The sequence below is a fragment of the Manis pentadactyla genome, chromosome 7 (assembly GCF_030020395.1).
Source record: "Manis pentadactyla isolate mManPen7 chromosome 7, mManPen7.hap1, whole genome shotgun sequence".
Lineage (NCBI taxonomy): Eukaryota > Metazoa > Chordata > Mammalia > Pholidota > Manidae > Manis > Manis pentadactyla.
The window spans coordinates 14,387,933-14,405,321 of NC_080025.1; the positions used below are offsets into that span (position 1 = coordinate 14,387,933).

At 35.0% G+C, this 17,389-nt stretch overlaps 1 protein-coding gene across 2 annotated transcripts in view; it reads right to left on the bottom strand.

The window, feature by feature from the left end:
- The window catches only part of ZDHHC2 (zinc finger DHHC-type palmitoyltransferase 2), a 60,376-nt gene that overhangs the window by 11,422 nt on the left and 31,565 nt on the right, over positions 1-17,389 (bottom strand). For both annotated transcript variants that reach the window (XR_005026582.2, XM_036894203.2), the window contains exons 4-10: positions 14,010-14,130; positions 10,803-10,872; positions 9,681-9,713; positions 7,699-7,819; positions 5,847-5,979; positions 927-1,053; positions 532-624 (exon numbers count right to left, since the gene is read on the bottom strand). Coding sequence is in view for 1 of the 2 variants with exons in the window: in XM_036894203.2 (XP_036750098.1) it covers positions 532-624; positions 927-1,053; positions 5,847-5,979; positions 7,699-7,819; positions 9,681-9,713; positions 10,803-10,872; positions 14,010-14,130 (698 nt within the window). In the remaining variant the exon portion in view is untranslated. The remainder of the gene's footprint in view (positions 1-531; positions 625-926; positions 1,054-5,846; positions 5,980-7,698; positions 7,820-9,680; positions 9,714-10,802; positions 10,873-14,009; positions 14,131-17,389) is intronic.

A 17,389-nucleotide genomic window follows, 5' to 3' on the forward strand; every position in this document is an offset into this window, starting at 1 on the left:
GTGCTTAGAGGTCTTCAAAGAGGAGTAAGAATATGGTGCACGTGGCTGATGGAACTGTCAAGCAGGTGTCTGGATCCCATTTGACCTCCAAAGGCCTGATCTGGGGAAGGACCCCTCCAGAGGACCCCTGTCATCTTTTTATAAGGTTCTGATACCACAGCGAGGAAGCACCCAGAGGGCTGGGGAGCGTTCCCCCTTCCTGCCCTATCTGCTCTCCGGACCACTAGGGGAGCTAATCTGGACCTACTTTGTTTTTCTTACAAGCACTACATCTTAAAAATCACAACATATTTCAGCCAACCATAGTGTGCAGGGAATTAACCCCAGTGTGCCCACTACCCAGTTTAATAACAGTTTTACACGTGTGGTTGAAGCTCCCTATGTACTCCTCTTCCCAATTGTACTTTCCTCCCTCCCTCATTCCAAGTGGTAACTTATCTTATGTTCTCATATTTTTTTTCAAAGGAACATGTAGCCAAAGGACACAATATATTATTTGAAAGCAAAACAGACAACAATGTATGGGATTACTTTTTAGACGTTGAATTCAATCCTGCAGGAGTAGATGGTTGTTCAGGATCCTGGTTAACAAGGCAAGTTGGAAAGGAGCAGCCATCACCTAGACTGTAATTAAAATTAAAACTTACACTTGAGCAGCAAAAAAAAGGTAATTTTCACAATAGAGTGAGATTCTGTTAAGATGCTGATGTCTGTGAGCAGAACATTGTTATTATGATGGACAAAACATGTAGCACACATTGGCTTCAATACAGTACGTTTAGCGAGATGATGAGTTAACTGATTCCCACACTGGTACAACAGGGAATCACCGAATAATACTGTAAATAATCAGAGGTCCTATTTTCATTTCTTTTGTTGCATTATTTTCATGCATTTAAAACCTGAACATTTTCACAACAAAGTACCTTGAAAAAATGGGTAGTAACCAGTACTTCTTCTCATCACCAAAAACTTGTCGCATGTTTTTACTGAAACCCAAACTGAATCCATTCTTATCTGTTCCGTGTCGAAATACTGGACTTCTAAATGCCTCTACAAAAGACGGTAGAGCAATCACATGAGCAAAGAACACACCAGCTAGTAACCCCTATATCTAGAAGTGACTGAACTAAACCAGGGAACTCTGAAAATCAGGCTCCTGTGAGCGCTTGTGGGCTTATCAACAGCTCTATAATAGAGACTCCCTATATGGTTTTAAAATAATCACAAGATTTACTTTCATGTTTAAGCAACCCTTTTATTAGAGCAGCACTCGTGCACTGCAAGAAAGGTGAAAAGGAAAGAGCACTGAGCACTGGGTTTGCAGTGAGCCCTAATCTGAGTGGCAGCACACACCCTAAGTAGAAAGTGGCCCCCCACGCCCCTTCCCCAGGGACTGCCCTCAGCATCCAGTCACCAGAGCTTTGAACTGTGCCTGTGAGCATCTCTGCTGTATCTCCACCTTTTCTGTGCATCTGTTAGCAGGAGGTAGCCTAAGGTGTCAGAAAAGCCTGAGAGAGGTATGGGTATAGGAACACTAAAAATCTTTTCCATATAAATTAATGGTGACTGTTTCTTCACTTCATACCATTTCACAGATAACAGAAGTTTTCATACGAATGAACTGTACTTATATTCTACAACCTGCTTTTTTCAGCCAATAAATTCCACTTTCCAATTTCATTTAAATTTCATCTCATCCATATCATACATTTTTTTTTCCAACTGACCAAAAAAGGTACTTAAAGTTAATTTGTCCAAACCAGGATTCAATGTAGAAACATACACTGTATCTGCATGGAAGCTGGGGTTCAGAGAGGCTTGTGGGACATGGCAAATAGACAGAAATGGAACCTCAACAACATGATCATTGTGTACACTTTCTTCTTAATGCTGAGATGTAAAAATCTAAACTGTTATTTTTGGAATATGAGCCAACACAGAAGTATAATGAAGTTTGTCCATCATTAGCTTTTATATAGCTTTATATAAAACATAATTATAGGACCATATTGTCCAGAAGATGTCCTTAAGTGTGACAAGTTATATCTAGATGATTCTAGAAGTTAAAAGCTTCTAGAAACAATTCATTTGCTTTGGATGAATTATATTGTCCAACAATGATTTAAAATAAGATTGTTTAGAAGTTATTATACCAATGTGTTTATTTACTATAATGAGATTTCACCTGAATGTAAAAAAGTAACATTTGGTGACCATATACTATAATTAATCTTCACTAATATAATATGGAATCATATAGTGTGACCTTTGAGACCATATGTCCTGGTTGCATTCTTAAACTCATAACCTTAGTCTAGAAGATTCTACTTAGCTTAGTCCCTGCTTACTTCTGAAACCTCAGAGTATGTTTTGTTCTTTAGCTTTCTATACTCCAGCCATGCTTCACAAGCATTTCTAGCTCTTTTTCTATAGGGCTTTTTAAAAAATTTGGGGTAAAATTCATAGAACATAAAATTAGTGAACAATTCAATGATGGCATTTAGTACATTCACAATTTTGTGCAATCACCACCTGTATCAAATTCCAAAATATTTTCATCACCCCAAAAGAAACTCTATACCCATTAAGCAGTCACTCCCTTTCCCCACTCCTTCCCATTCCCTAAAAATCACTAATACACTTTCTCTCTCTATGACCTTACCTATTCTGGAAATTTTATATAAATGAAATTATGTAATGTTAACCTATTGAGAGTTTGGCTTCTTTTGTTTTAGCATGTTTTTGAGGGTCATCCCTGTTGTAGCATGCTTTTTACGGCTGAATAATATTCCATCGTACAGGCATACTCTTATTTTCTCTATCCATTCATCCTTTATGGGCATTTTGGCTACTGTGAATAGTGATGTACATTACTGTGAACATTGATATGCAAGTATCTTAGTCTTTTGCTTTTCAATTCTTTTGTATATATATCTAGAAATGGAATTGCTGCATCATACAAATTCCATGTTTTACTTTTTGAGGAACTGCCAATCTATTTTTCATGTTATGCATCACTTCATATTCCCACCAGCAAGCTGTGAAGGTTCCAATTTCTCCATATCCTCACCAACACTTGTTTTTCTATTTTTTTATTATAGCCTTCCTCATGGGTGTAAATTGCTGCCTCACCATGGTTTTGATTTGCATTCCCCCAATGACTAATGATGTTGAACATATTTTTATGAGCTCTTTGGTCACTTGTACATTTCCTTCTGAGAAATGTCTATCTAAGTCTATTCAAATTTTTGCCAATTTTTAAATTGGGCTGTTTGTCTTGTTGAGTTGTAAGATTTCATCATGTATTTTGGACACTAGGTCCTTCTCAGATGCATGATTTGCAAATATTACTCTCATTCTGTAAGCTTTCTTTTACTTTTTTTGATAATGTCCTTTGATGTACAAGTTTTTAATTTTGATAGAGATCAATTTAGTTTTCCTTTCGTTGTTCATGTTTCCACATTTAAGGTCCTGAAGATTTATCCCTAGTTTTCTTCTTAAAGTTCTTTGGTTTTAGTACCATTTGTTAAAGATACTATTCTTTCCCCCAATGAATGGTCTTGGCACCCCTGTCAAAAATCAACTGGCCAAAGATGTATGGCTTAACTTCTGGATTCTCCATTAGTCTACAGCTCAAGGCCAGTCCCACACCACTTTGATCACTGTAGTTTTGCCATAAATTTTGAAATCAGGAAGAACTTTGTTTCATTTTTTGGTGGATATTGTTTTGCCTACTTGGGGTCTCTTGCAATTCCACATGAATCTAAGTATCAACTGTTCTATTTCTGCAAGAAAGGCTATTGAAATTGTAATAAAGTTTGCACTGAATCTGTAAATCACTTTGGGTAAGATTGCCATCTTCACAATATTTTCTTCCAATATGTGAACATGGCAAGTTTTACCATCAGGTCTTCCTTAATTCATTTGAGCAATGTTTTGTAATTTTTAGTGTATTACTGTTGTACCTCCTTGGTTAAGTTTATTCCTAGGTATTTTATTATTTTGGATGCCTTTGTAAATGGAATTGTTCTCTTAATTTCCTTTTGGATGGTTCGTTGCTAGTGTATAGAAATACAACTGATGTTTTTGCATATTGATCTTCTGTTAGACTTTATTAGCTCTAATAGTTTTTATTGTGGATTAATTAATGTTTTTGATATATAAAATCACATCTGTAAAAAAGATAATTTTGCTTCTTTTTCAATTTGGATGCCTTTGTTTCTTTTTCATAACTAATTTCTCTGGCTAGAGTACCAGTACTATTTTGAATAGCAGTAGTAAGAGTGGCCATTCTTGTTTTGTTCCTGATCTTAGGGGGGTAGGTTTTCCTTTTTTACCAATGAGTATGATGTCAGTTCATATCTCATAAATGTCCTTCATCAGGTTGAGACAGTTCCCTTGTATTCCTAGTTTAAGTGCTTTTATCATGAAAGAGCGATGGATTTTACTAAGTACTTTGCATCATTTGAGGTGATGGTGTTTTTTTCCTTCATTCTATTAATGTGGTTGGTATCTTGCCACTGACTGATTTTTATATATCAAACCACCCTTGTATTCCTGAGATAAATCCTACTTGGTACAATATATAATCATTTTAATAGTCCTACTTTGTACAGTATGCAATCATTTGCTGGACTTGCTGTGCTAATCTTTTATTGATGATTTTTGCATCTATATTCATAAGGGATATTGGGCTGCAGTTTTCTTTTCTCGTGATGTTTTTGGCTTGGCATTAGGGCAACACTGGCCTCACAGAATGAGTAAGGAAGAGTTTCCTTTTTTTTTTTTTGGCAGAGTTTGAGAAAAACTGATGTTAACTCTTCCAGAATCTTTGGTAGAATACATAAGTGAAGCCATCTGGTCCTGACCTTACTTTGTGGGGAGGCTTTTGATTATTAATTAAATCTCCTTATTTATTATAGGTCTGTTCAGGTTTTCTATTTCTTCTTGAGTCAGACTCGTAGTTTAAGTGTTTCCAGGAATTTGCTCATTGTTCAATCAGGTCACCTAATTTTTTGATTTCATGGTATTCACTTTTCATCCTTTCTATTTCTGTCAAGTTGGCAATATGTCCCACTTTCATTACTCATTTTCATAATTTGAGTCTTTTCTACTTCTTTTTTAAGCTAAGGCCTTGTTAAACTTGTTGATATTTTCAAAGACCCAATTATGGATTTCACTGATCTTCTATTCTTTAAATTCTCTATTAGCATCACCTCCTCTCTTAATCTTTATTATTTCCTACCTTTTGCTAGCTTTGGACTTACCTTGCTTCTCTTTCTGTAGTTCGTTAGGGTGGAAAGTTCTTGGTTTGAGATATTTCTTCTTTTTCAGTGTAATAATTTATAACTAAGTGTTTCCTGCTATGTATTGCTTTTGCTGCATTGCATTTCTGTAGGGCTTTTGAATATACTGTTTTCTCTGCCTGAGATGTCCTAGCTCTTTTCATGACTGACGTCCAACGTTAAACTCTTTTTGCTTTGGTGAACTCTTCTGTGACCACTCTATCTGCACAGGTTCTCTTCCACCATCCCCGGCCCTTGGTTCATACCTCAGCACTCTGTTTTCTTGGAATCACTTTGCATTTTGTAATTACCTTTGGTTACTGATTTTCTGTGCCCCTCATTAGACTATTGTGCTCTTGCCCACCAGTGTATCTACACAATGCTTTACATACAATGGACAACCGATAAACATATGAAATGAGTGTATGTGTATGTGTCTAAGTCACCATCCCACAGTACCACTTTAGGACAGACTGGCATTTAATTATATTGGCAACTGTTGGTGAATATCTACTTATGGTTTTAAAGTTGTGTTAACTACAATAATTGGATACTCACCTAATGTAGATTTATTTTTGCTCACTAGCCAACAATGATAGCCAAACAGAGAAGACAAGCTGACAGAAAACATAGCTGCAGCAAAGAATAAAAACATAATATGGAACTTGGCTTGAGTATCAGGTAGGCCATTCTATAAAGAAAGGAAGAAAATAAAATGTTTTGTCAAAGGGATAAATATTCCCCTACTTTTATACATTATTTTTTGCTTTAATTTTTTAAAATTTAGATGTGGAGAAAGATACCTAGTTTTGTATTAAAACTTTGAGGAAAAATGTCATCAGATTAGAATAAATGTTTACTATATAAGAACATATATAGGAAAAGGTATTAAAATTTGGGCTCTTTCTTGCTTTATATAACCAAATCATAGAAAAATCATAGTAGTATGTATATAATTATAATAGGAGGAAGCAAGATAAAAGGAACTATAAAATAGAGCTTTTAGTTTACTTCCTGACAAAGTTTTGTTAACATACTACAAATGTTGACATACTTTTATTATAATGCTTGGAAATGAAGGTTATTGGGCACACTTCAGCTACTATTCTGTTGATGTTTTACATTACTACAAACAACAGCATCAACTACAAGAACACATACAAAAACACATCCACAATAATGATTGCAGCTATTTTAGAGAACAGCATCACAGAAAAGATCAACACTAGTGTCTAGTAGCTGTCTGAGAAAAACCTTACCATATCCATGGGATAAAACAGGCCACTGTAAAGCAAAACAGTTTGATTTTTCTTGTATATGTTGTGCAAGGATACCTGGACCTGCTCTAATTTGGCAGGTTTTGGGTAATGGACACTTAGAAAAGCACCAGAGCTGCTAGGAGGTGTCCCTTTCTGACAGAAGGTAACACTGTTTTAAAATCCTGTAGTATCTCTCAGACCAAGACAGGTCACAAGACCTCACTGACAGCTTGTGACAGAGTCCTCACAGCAAAAACTGGTCACTCCTTTACAAATGTATTTGTGGTTTAGAAGTAAAACCATCCATAGAAATGAGGAGCAGTGAGGTAATATTCTCTCAAGCATTCATTAGGGATCCCTTTACACTGGACATTGGAAGTATCCCTGAGTGCACGGGGCATGTCTACACACCTGTGTATTAGCGTGTAGCACTGTAACTCCCTAGGAAAGCACAGGGTTAGGTTCCCGTGAGCCTCCGAACACAACATTTTTGTGAACTGAACAATACGTAGCCTTGTCTTACGTTGTTTCTACTTAAAGACACCTTATTGACACTTCATTAAAAATGTATTGTTGATTCATTGTTCACATAGAACTCCTGGCCAACGGCACTGTGACTCAGGCCTGGGAGAAGCTCATCTGACGCACATACTGACTCCGTGAGGCACGCAACAGCCTTCTTTTGCTTAGGTATACCAGACAGCACCTCAGCTCTTTTGCTTAGGTACACCAGACAGCACCTCAGTGCTGTGCTTGAAGACCATTTCAAACAGTGAAATCACCAACACAAAGCACAAAAATGCAAAATGTGGTGCTAACCAGGCTGAAAAGCACACTTGTTTACAGTATCAGAGTTCAAACAAGATGACAGTAAGTCACCTTGTTGGGTCTCAACTGGGAATGTGCGCACAGGTGCCTCAAATGTTCCCCACACTTCTGTGCATGACCACTAAAGCTCTCTGAGCATTGATTTTGGGGTTAGGAGTTAATTTTAGCAAGTAGGTGAATTCACAAATACAGAACCTGTGAATAGTGAGGGCTGACCTATTCCATAAAACAAGCTCTATTCCATAAAACAAGTGTCTGAAATAATTCACTACTGAAAATTTATTATATATTTTTGTATACCCAAAAGTCACCAGATGACTTACTGTCCAAAACTTGATAAAATACTGCAAATCCGTAGCAGCAATAAAAAGGCAGTACAGCAAAGAATAAGCCAAAAAAAGAAGGAAAAATTTATAATTTGAAAATCCAACACAATTGTTCACCCTGTTAACAAAACAAAAATAATTTTCAGTGAGTTTTACATTTTCAACTTAGGTATACATATGCTCAGCCTTAACACAGTATTTGGTTTCCTAACATTTAAAATGTATTGGCATTTCTTTAAGCAAGACTTACACTTCTTTACACATCCAAACATTAAAAAATCCTTTACTAAAAAGTAATTTGTGTTAGGTATCTAAAATTTGATATGTAATAATGCTTTAATCAACCATGACCCATATAACTATATTTCATGTCCAATTATGTAATAAGCACATGCCTAAGGGCACAAAGCTTGTGAGCCACCTTATAAAGTCAGGCAGATAAGAGGAATTTTATTAAGTTCATTCACTATGTTATACTTTTGGGTTTGATTTTTAAGTACGATTAAATAATTTAAAATCTTTCAAGTTTCCCAAATAAATAGCTTTATCCCAAGATAAAATGGCTTCACAAAATACTGCATACCACTGAAGCAACCTGGTGATCAAAGCATATTAAATGGCACATGTAAGAAAAATAGGACTGGGAGCCAGACAGCCAGGGTTGTAATGCATGTTTGACCCTAAATAATCATGTGGACCCAATGAGGTGAAACAGCCCATAAGAATTTCATTTTCCTTATCTGTAAAATAAGCGCTCTGAGAACCAGCTCTATATTCTATGATCCCAAATATTCTTACTTTAAAATCATTATTATCTCAAGGGGGTTAGGAATTCAAACTATTACATCAATAAACATAAATACAAACACAACTCATACTTATATAGTCATACATTTTTCTATGAAAGGTTTTTTTTTTCCCTTTTCATAAAGACAAAGGAATTCCTGGATGATCCTGTGTAAATGCGACACAATGCCTAAGTGGAATTGGCTAATATCTTCACTGGTTAGCTTTGTTAACTGGTGTAATAAACCTACTGCACAGAACATACATATATTGTGTCCTCTCTTCAAATGTCTTTGTTCTACTCTAATGATGGGAGGTAATCTCACCCTCTTTGACTCTGCTAATAAATTGGAATTTTTCATTCTAAATTTTAAAAGTGAAGCAATGTTTTTATGAAAAATGTTCACTCAACTATACAAGATGAATAAATTCTAGAGATCTGCTATACAACACTGTGCCTATAGCTAACAATACTGTATTGTGCACTTAAAAATTTGTTAAGAGGGTAGACCTCATGTGAGTATTCTTACAATAGAAAAAAATGTAAACATTTATTAAAAAAATAAAAAAGGTAAACATTTACTTGGCTTGTGAATAAATCTTCATTAGTTAATTTGATCTTCCAAATAATCCTTTAAGTTATATAATTTCATATTCACTTTGAAATGTTTTTAAAAATATTAATGAATTCTAAGTAGATACCCTTGTTTAAACATACATCATTGTGTGTTTGCTATACTGATACCATAGTGTCAAGTTTTATTTAAAACAAACTGTTAGAGCTTTAGATGAATTAATTCTTTATTAGAAACTTCCACTGAAGTGCTGTGTATAATTTATGTGTGCATTTTGGTATAATTTCTGGGAAATATTTATAATCTCTGTTTGTGCAGTACATTTAAAGTAAACAATTTGTTGTAAGCAAGTAAGAGAAATTAACTTTTATATTGATAACCTACTGGATTTAAAATTATTTTATGGAAATTTATTTTAAAATTATTTCATAGAAATTCTTCTGAATAAAGGTTCTTTTGAGTTAATTAAACAAATATTAGAAACTAAATCTAAAAGTACCTCCTAGATTTATTTATTTAAGTCAAGATTTTATGTATAAAAATATTTAAAGAGTAAAATGATTCAATTAATTAAGTTATAAGGGAGAGAAACTTGTTTTAGTATAGAGCCATACTCACCATGGGCAATGATGATCCATCTTCAAAATACATCTAAAAAAAAATAATAACCCCATACACAAAAATCAACACTCCATAAAATTCTAATCCTACTGAATTACAAAAAGGAAATATAAAACAGTTTCAAAATAGTGGCAACTAAAATATTGCAAAATTATTTACTTATCTAAATATTGAATAATAGCAAAAGTCCTCAACTAAAATAAACATTATAACCAATTCTAGTTATGATACAATAATAGAACTTTAAATTCATTTTAAAAAAATACACAATTAAGATGTAAACCAAATAACTCATTTTCTAAAAACAATGCAATATGCTAATATACAACTATTTCACGCTAAAGGAAGTACAACATGACAACAGATTTGCAGAAATTCTGTATAAAACTTTTCCTTTAACATCAATCCTTAAGCCAAGCAGTACTGTCCTTGTGGTATGTTAAGTATATGATAATATCTCACTGTCAGACAGTAGCACAGTCCTTGGTTCCCAAATACTGAAGTTAATGCGTTATCTTCATAAAGATGGAAAAGAGCCATAGAAGTATTTGTTAAAAAGAACTAGCCCAGTCTGAGCGTTAAAAAATGTGCCCTTCATTCACACTTCACTGTGAGACACCCAATAAAGTCAGACAGATAAGAGGAATCTATGTGAATTTGGGGGAAAAGGGACAACTGACTGTGGCCCTAAGCTACACTCACATTAAACCAAAGAGAATGGCCCAGTTATATTTCCTAAATAAAAGCTGGAGAAACATAAATAAGGGGAAAAGGCAATCATCTGGAAAACTGAGAAGAAATACATTAATTAAAAATACCACCAGCAGCACTCCTCTCCCTGAGGTCGCTCGCACTTTCTAAGTGCGTAACCTTTTCACTTTAAACTCTTTCTTTTCAACCTTTCAGGAGGTGCTCCTCTCGCTGAGGTTGTGCGCCTTTTCTAAGTTTTAATCTTAAACTTTCTCTCCCCAAAACTTTCAGGGCACCTCTCCTTGCTGAGGTGGCCTGTACTTTTTCTCTCTTTTAAGTAACTTTAAATAAACCCTTTACTCTGCTTCAAAACAAAAAAAAAACACCACCAGCATGTAGACATTTTAGAAGAAAAAAAAGTTCTCTTACTTATCACAGACGGAACAGTGATGGCAGCGGTCTGGTTTTATAAGTTGGCATCTGTCACAATAGCGGATTGCTAGGAACAAAACACTCCACTTAGATTTAACAGTGAACTGAATATGCAATTAAATGGCTTTTATCATCTATCCAATTTTAAATTCTAAAAAGTACACTGAATCTGAATTTGGTAAATATGAGATACTGGACTCTGTGTAAAACAAAAATGCAATGAATTTTCAGCCACCTCAGTCCTCGAGAGGTTTCCCAAGAATAGGGAATCTTTTGGGGGAAAATTTTTCTCAATCATCAGTAGTTACAGGAAGGCTCACAAAGGTACAAATATGCCCATTTCTATCAGAGTAAACAGAATGTCTCCCTCAAGTAAATTAACTTATTCCTGTACCCTGCCAGGATAAACTAAGTGAGGATACAACCACACTTTAGAAATTTGTGAATAAACTCTACTGTGAATTGCTCCAATTGGGAAAGAGCTCACATCTTCTCTGCTGGGTGAGAGACAAGCTTAGAAGTACTGGAAGACATACTTCCCATACAGAATTTTAATTCTTGGAAGTGAAGTCCTGATCCTTCCTTCTCAAATGAGATATAAAAGATATCTTCTCTTTGTAAGATATCAAAGACATTTATGGGTGAATGATTTGGAGATGCTATTTGAGTACACAGGCATCGTACAGGATGCAAGCAGTCTACCAAAATTATAGGAAAGCAGTTATTAAGTGGGCAGTCCTACTTAAAACTAAACTAATGAATTTAACATTTGGAAAAAATACTTGTGACAAATAATTACCCATGTTAGACTGGCTAATATTACAATCTCTGGAAAAGGGAACAGTTGCTATAAACTAAGAATAAAAGGAGCTTTTTTTAATTAGACAAAACAACCTATGTGGAGTTATTTTAAATATTGAAATAAGTTTTTATTCATCCCCTTACAAATTTCTTTTTCAGGACCTGCAGAGATGAAAGGCATGGCCTGCTCATCCATCTCCTGAATGACAAAGTCTCACAGGTATACATTCCAGGCTCTTGCTAAGCATTAAAGTGTAAGGCAGTGTTGTCCAGAAGAAATATAATGTAAAACACAAGTGTACTTTTAAATTCTCTAGGAGTTACGTTTAAAAAAAGTAAAAAGAAACAGGGGCAATTAACTTAAATATTTTATTTAATCTATCCAATATACTATTTCAATATATAATTAGTATAAAAATATTAATGACATATTTTACACCTACAGTTGCATTTTAAGTGTTCAGTAGCCACAAGGGACTCGTGGTTACCACAATGGGCAGCATTAGTCTAAAGTCAGAAAATTTCCAGGTGGGTTTTAGGGGGCAATGCTAGGTCCTCTCCAGATGGCGAAGAAACTTTTCAAATCAAAGTGGGCAAGAACTTACACACACAACAAAAATCAAAACCACAAAGAAGTTTTTTGTTTGTAGTTTTTCATAAAGAACACTGTAGTCTTAATTTAAAAAGCATTCCTTGCACCATATTATATGCAGCTAAAATCATTCCATTGTAATTTAAAATGAACTGCCTGATTCTGATTTAAAGATTGACAAGTTCAGCATAGGGAATATGTCAATAGGACTGTAAGAACTTACAGATGGAACTACACTTATCGTGGTGGGCATTTCATAATGTATGGAACTGTTAAATCATTATGTTGAACTCTTGAAACTAATACGATGTTGTGCATCAAGTATATTTCAATAAAAAAACCAAACAACAACCTTCAAAACTAAAAAAAAAATTAAAAATATGAAGATGGAAGAGTCCTGTAAGAAAGCAGAAGATGGTTGGATGGGAGGAAAGCGGAGGACGGTATGGGATGAGCAGTTCCCTGGGGCCCTGCCTGGCCACACCCCACACCCAGGTCTGGACACGGCTGCATTTATTCTGTGCGTACACCACTCGGTTTAACTTACCCAGCTAGCATATTTTTCTTTGGGTTTGGACGAAGTATTAAGGATTTAGAATGTATGGTAAAATCCTATTTTATATCACCATCCACTTTCTTCAACTCTCTATGAAGTGTGTGAACATCAACTGACGCTTTCAGTTGCCTTAGTCCCTGGACTTTCCCAGGGTGAAGGAAGTCATCCAAAGGACCCAGGGGTCCTGGACGGGGGTGGAGCAGGAAGGACCCCCTCACTTCCTGCCTTGGCGGTCCTGTGACTGCTCCGCTGAGCATCCACTCTGCATCGTGCTCACCTTTGCATACTACCTATTTCAGAGGGGGATTGATCACACTGGTCTTATGACCTATTTATTATTCTTTGTATAGTTTAATTTAGTCAATGATTCTAGTCAGTTAATAATGATTTTAACAGGCACCCAGAATTTTTGCACTGAAAATATAAGGACTGTATTAGGAAATCCAGATTCTATTTCAAACTGTCACAAATATTGGGAATCGTAAGTTCATCTCAGGAGCGAGGCTTATAATACCTGAGAGGGACAAGAGATGACAGCCTTAACATCAGTATATGAGCTACCCAAGGAGATGACTTATAAATCCAAAGTGTAGTTGTTTTTATTAATGAAAGTTAATTATCTTGTTCTGGTATAACTTGTGCTTCCCCCCTTTCTTTTAATTCAATGTATCAAGGGGTACAGTAGAAAAGCACCACGATAGGAATGAGGAGACTAGATTTCTGTACCTGTCACTGTCACTCATTAACTAGTTTTGGGAATTCACGCAGCAACTTATTTTTAGGGGCTTAAATTTCCTTGATATTTGCTTAGACTTCTACAGGGTAAATATACATCAACATACATAATCACATCTCTGCCTTTGTGGGATAGAATAAATGGCATAATATTAAATCAGGGAATCACCACTTGCTCACTGAGGAACAGTGAAAACAGGAAAAAACTGTGTGAGAACTAGAGTTACATTCAATTATGGTTCTAAAGTGACTGAGAAACAAATATAAGTTATATAAAGTATTAGTGATATATTTCACATTCTTGTTTTCATACTAAGTCTTTAAAACCAGCTGTGTATTTTACATCTGGTTTCCAAGAGAATATGAAAAATACTTTCTTGCAGAATTGTACAGGAGAGATATAATAACAATCCAAGACAGAACACAATGCATCTCAACGAGTGTTTCATGGTTTCTGGTCTATAAATATGCTTTCTAACAGTCCCTAACCGATCGTGCCAGAGCATTCATTAGTGTCTACCTCCAGACACGGTCCTGGTGTAGATGGGAAGGTCTTTGGCTGCTCGCCTAAGAACTTCCTGATGGGCTTCTCCTCTTGGCTCTCTCTCCAACAATTCTTTCTCTGCATAAGAGAGATGGAACTGTAGAAGAAATTTAAAATTTAATCTGTGTTCTCAAAAATGACAATAACATATTGCTCTACTATACCTACAAAGAAGGTATTTATAAAATATTAATAACATGTAGCACATATATTCCAAGAGGTAATAGAGTTTGAAATCTGAGCATGTCTATTGATCTACTGGATAGTTTACACATCTATACAAAGGGAGTAACAATAATAATAATAATAATACCTACTTCCTCAGATGTTTGTGAAACTCAAGAGGAATAGAATATGTAAAAGTGCTTTATAAACTTTAAAGGTCTATCCAAGTATTAGTTATATTAACAGATGAAATGGCAAAATAAGTGAATTTGACTCAATGGATGAAGTTTTCAACTGGACACCATTAAGAACAAAAACAAATAAATCCATCAAGCACATTTGCTCATGTGAGTTTTTACTTGGGGATAATCAAGGCATGGATTCTCTAGCCCTTGAAAGAACAGATTAATTTTACTTCCTATACTGCCAATTCAGCCCAAGCAATTAAAAAATTATTTACTTGAGAAAAATGAAAATTTGGGCTCTAACTTGATAATCACAAAAACAGTTTTAAAAATCTGTTTGAACTCCCATAAATGTGTTTCAGGAGACATGTACAAGGATATTCACACCATCACTGTTTGAAATGTATAAAAAACTAAACATAACCAACTGTCCATCAAAAGAATAATGGATAAATAAATTGGCATATAATATATATGAATACTTGAAACCTCTATGGCACCTAACAGTTAATGAACTATAGCTATGCACAAAAAGAATCTCAACACACTGTTGAACAACAAATAACAAATCATCTTATAAAACATATATATAAAATGATTCCACTTACACAGAATTTTAAAACCAGAAAGTTATATTTATTATTAAATATATATTACATTATTGCTTATGGATAGATATATGTGATAAAATTATAATGAAAAACAGGATAGTTGTTACTTCTTGAGGAATACAGGGACATAAAATGTGGAAGTGCACAGGGGATACTGAGTAAATAAATTATGTTTTCTATATGGGCTGGTGGCTGTTGAAGTGTTCGCTTTTTATTATTCCTTAAATTGTGCATTATGCATGCTTTTCTATATGTAGATTTTATACTTCTTTTTAAGTTGTAAAAAAGTGATCTAAGCATGTCAATGAAGGCAAGAGAAATAATAATGAAAATGAGGTTAAGATATTTGAGAGAAATGAAAATTAAAAATTTTGTTTAGAGGTTGACAATTCTACTGAGGTTTTTATAAAAATAGAGACACATCTCCAGCTTTCAAATATAAATAATTTTTAAGTTACCATAATGTTATTTTTTGCATGATATTTTTGTTTAGTATAATTGTAAAATTTCAGACCTGTTAAGATAAAGAAAGTTCTATGTAGAAATTTACATAATATGAATTATTCTAAATTAGTATTTCAAATTGACTAGCCTTAAACTAGCATATATGTTACAGTTTAGGCTCTGTAAGAGTTTCCAAAGTATCTGAAAAAGTATTCTCTACACTAAATAGCCCTCCTGTTATAAGTTCATGGCATTTGCTTATCATTCGTTTCATAGTGCATCAAATGACACTTGAATCAGTCCTTTTCAAATGAGTATAAATAAAAAATAAATGAAGGTCACATTTATGAAGATAGTGTATACTTGTTATCAGTGCTCTTTAGTTGCTACCTCAAATCTCAGTTTAAAAAATGAAATAAATTTCCACAATTATTCTGACCGCTTGGGTATATAAATGAGGATGGTGAATGGCTGAGCAGTGTTGAGTATCAAGCCCAGAAAAGAAGGGCCTTGCAGCCTGATCCCTGAGACTGGGGCAGGGTCAAGTCTTGGTACAGCATAAGCACCCTGTTGTAACCGTGCAACAGACAAAAAAACCAGCACCAGCAGGCCTAGGTCATGTCACTCGATATCAAAGAAAAAGTTATTTTACATCCTTGGCCCAACTTTCTACTCCCGGAACCATAATGCTCATTATTCAGGAAAATGCATCTCCCCTCCCTGGTCCTAAAATTAATTTAAAACCCAGCATTGAAAATTAGTATGGTAAAGACCTAATAATAGTCAAAAGGATTAAAACTATCAACATTTTATTACAGTTTCTTACAGAATTCTGAATCTTTTTAACCTTAAAGGAAAGTTCTAGTGAGTGACAGAACTGGAAGTCTCCTCAGAACATTAGATGCTTTTACTAATAAATAAATAAAACACCCTGTACCAGTTCCAAAAAAAAACCAAACCCAGGTGGAACTTTACTCACATACTATAGAAGTCAAAGTATCTACTGCTATCTTGGAATGCACCAAATATACAGTCCCCTCCCCCAGAACACTTCTGTGTACGAAGGCATGTCACATATTTGAAGAAAGATGGCATTTGTAGAGATGTGAAGAAATGGAAGGTCTCCTAGGGTGGAAAGGATAGTTATTCTAACCTGCTCCCAACCTCCAGATGATGGCAGTCTGCTAGCCAGGTCATGCATACTGTTTTATTTATGAAGTTTTACTAATTTTTTACTATTTTTTGCTAACTTCAGATTTAGAGAAAACAGTATGAGGTCCCCACATATCCTCTCACTAAGCTGCTCATATTATTAACATCATGTATTAGTATGATACATTGAGCACAATTAATTAATGAATCAATATTGAAGCCCATAGTTTATTCAGGTTTCCTCAGTTTTTACTGGGTATCTTTTGCTGTTCCAGGTTCCCATCCAGGATCCTACAGTGTATTTATTTCTCATTTCTCCATAGGTTCCTCTTGGCTGTGACTGTTTCTCAGATATTCCTAGTTTCTACTGACCTTGACAGCTTTGAGTAGTATTGGTCAGGTATTTTGTAAGATGCTTCCCTACTGGAATTGGTCTGTTTTTCTCCTGATTAGATGGGGACTATGGGTTTTGGGGGAGGAAGACCACCGAGGTAAAGAGCTGTCCTCACCACGTCATATCGAGGGAACATATTATCAGTGTGATTTATCACTGTTGATGTTGACCTTGATCCTCTGGTTGAGGGAGTGTTTGTCAGGTTTCTCTACCTCAAGTTACTCACCATTTTCCCTTTTCCATCCTGTACGCTTTGGAACAAATTCACCATATGCAGCCCACATTTAAGGAGTGGGGATTTATTTTTTCCCTTCTTGAGAGCACAGTATCTACATAAATTATGTGGAATTCTTCTATAAAAGATTTTTCCCTTCTCCCCATTTAATTCATTCACTCATTTACCTT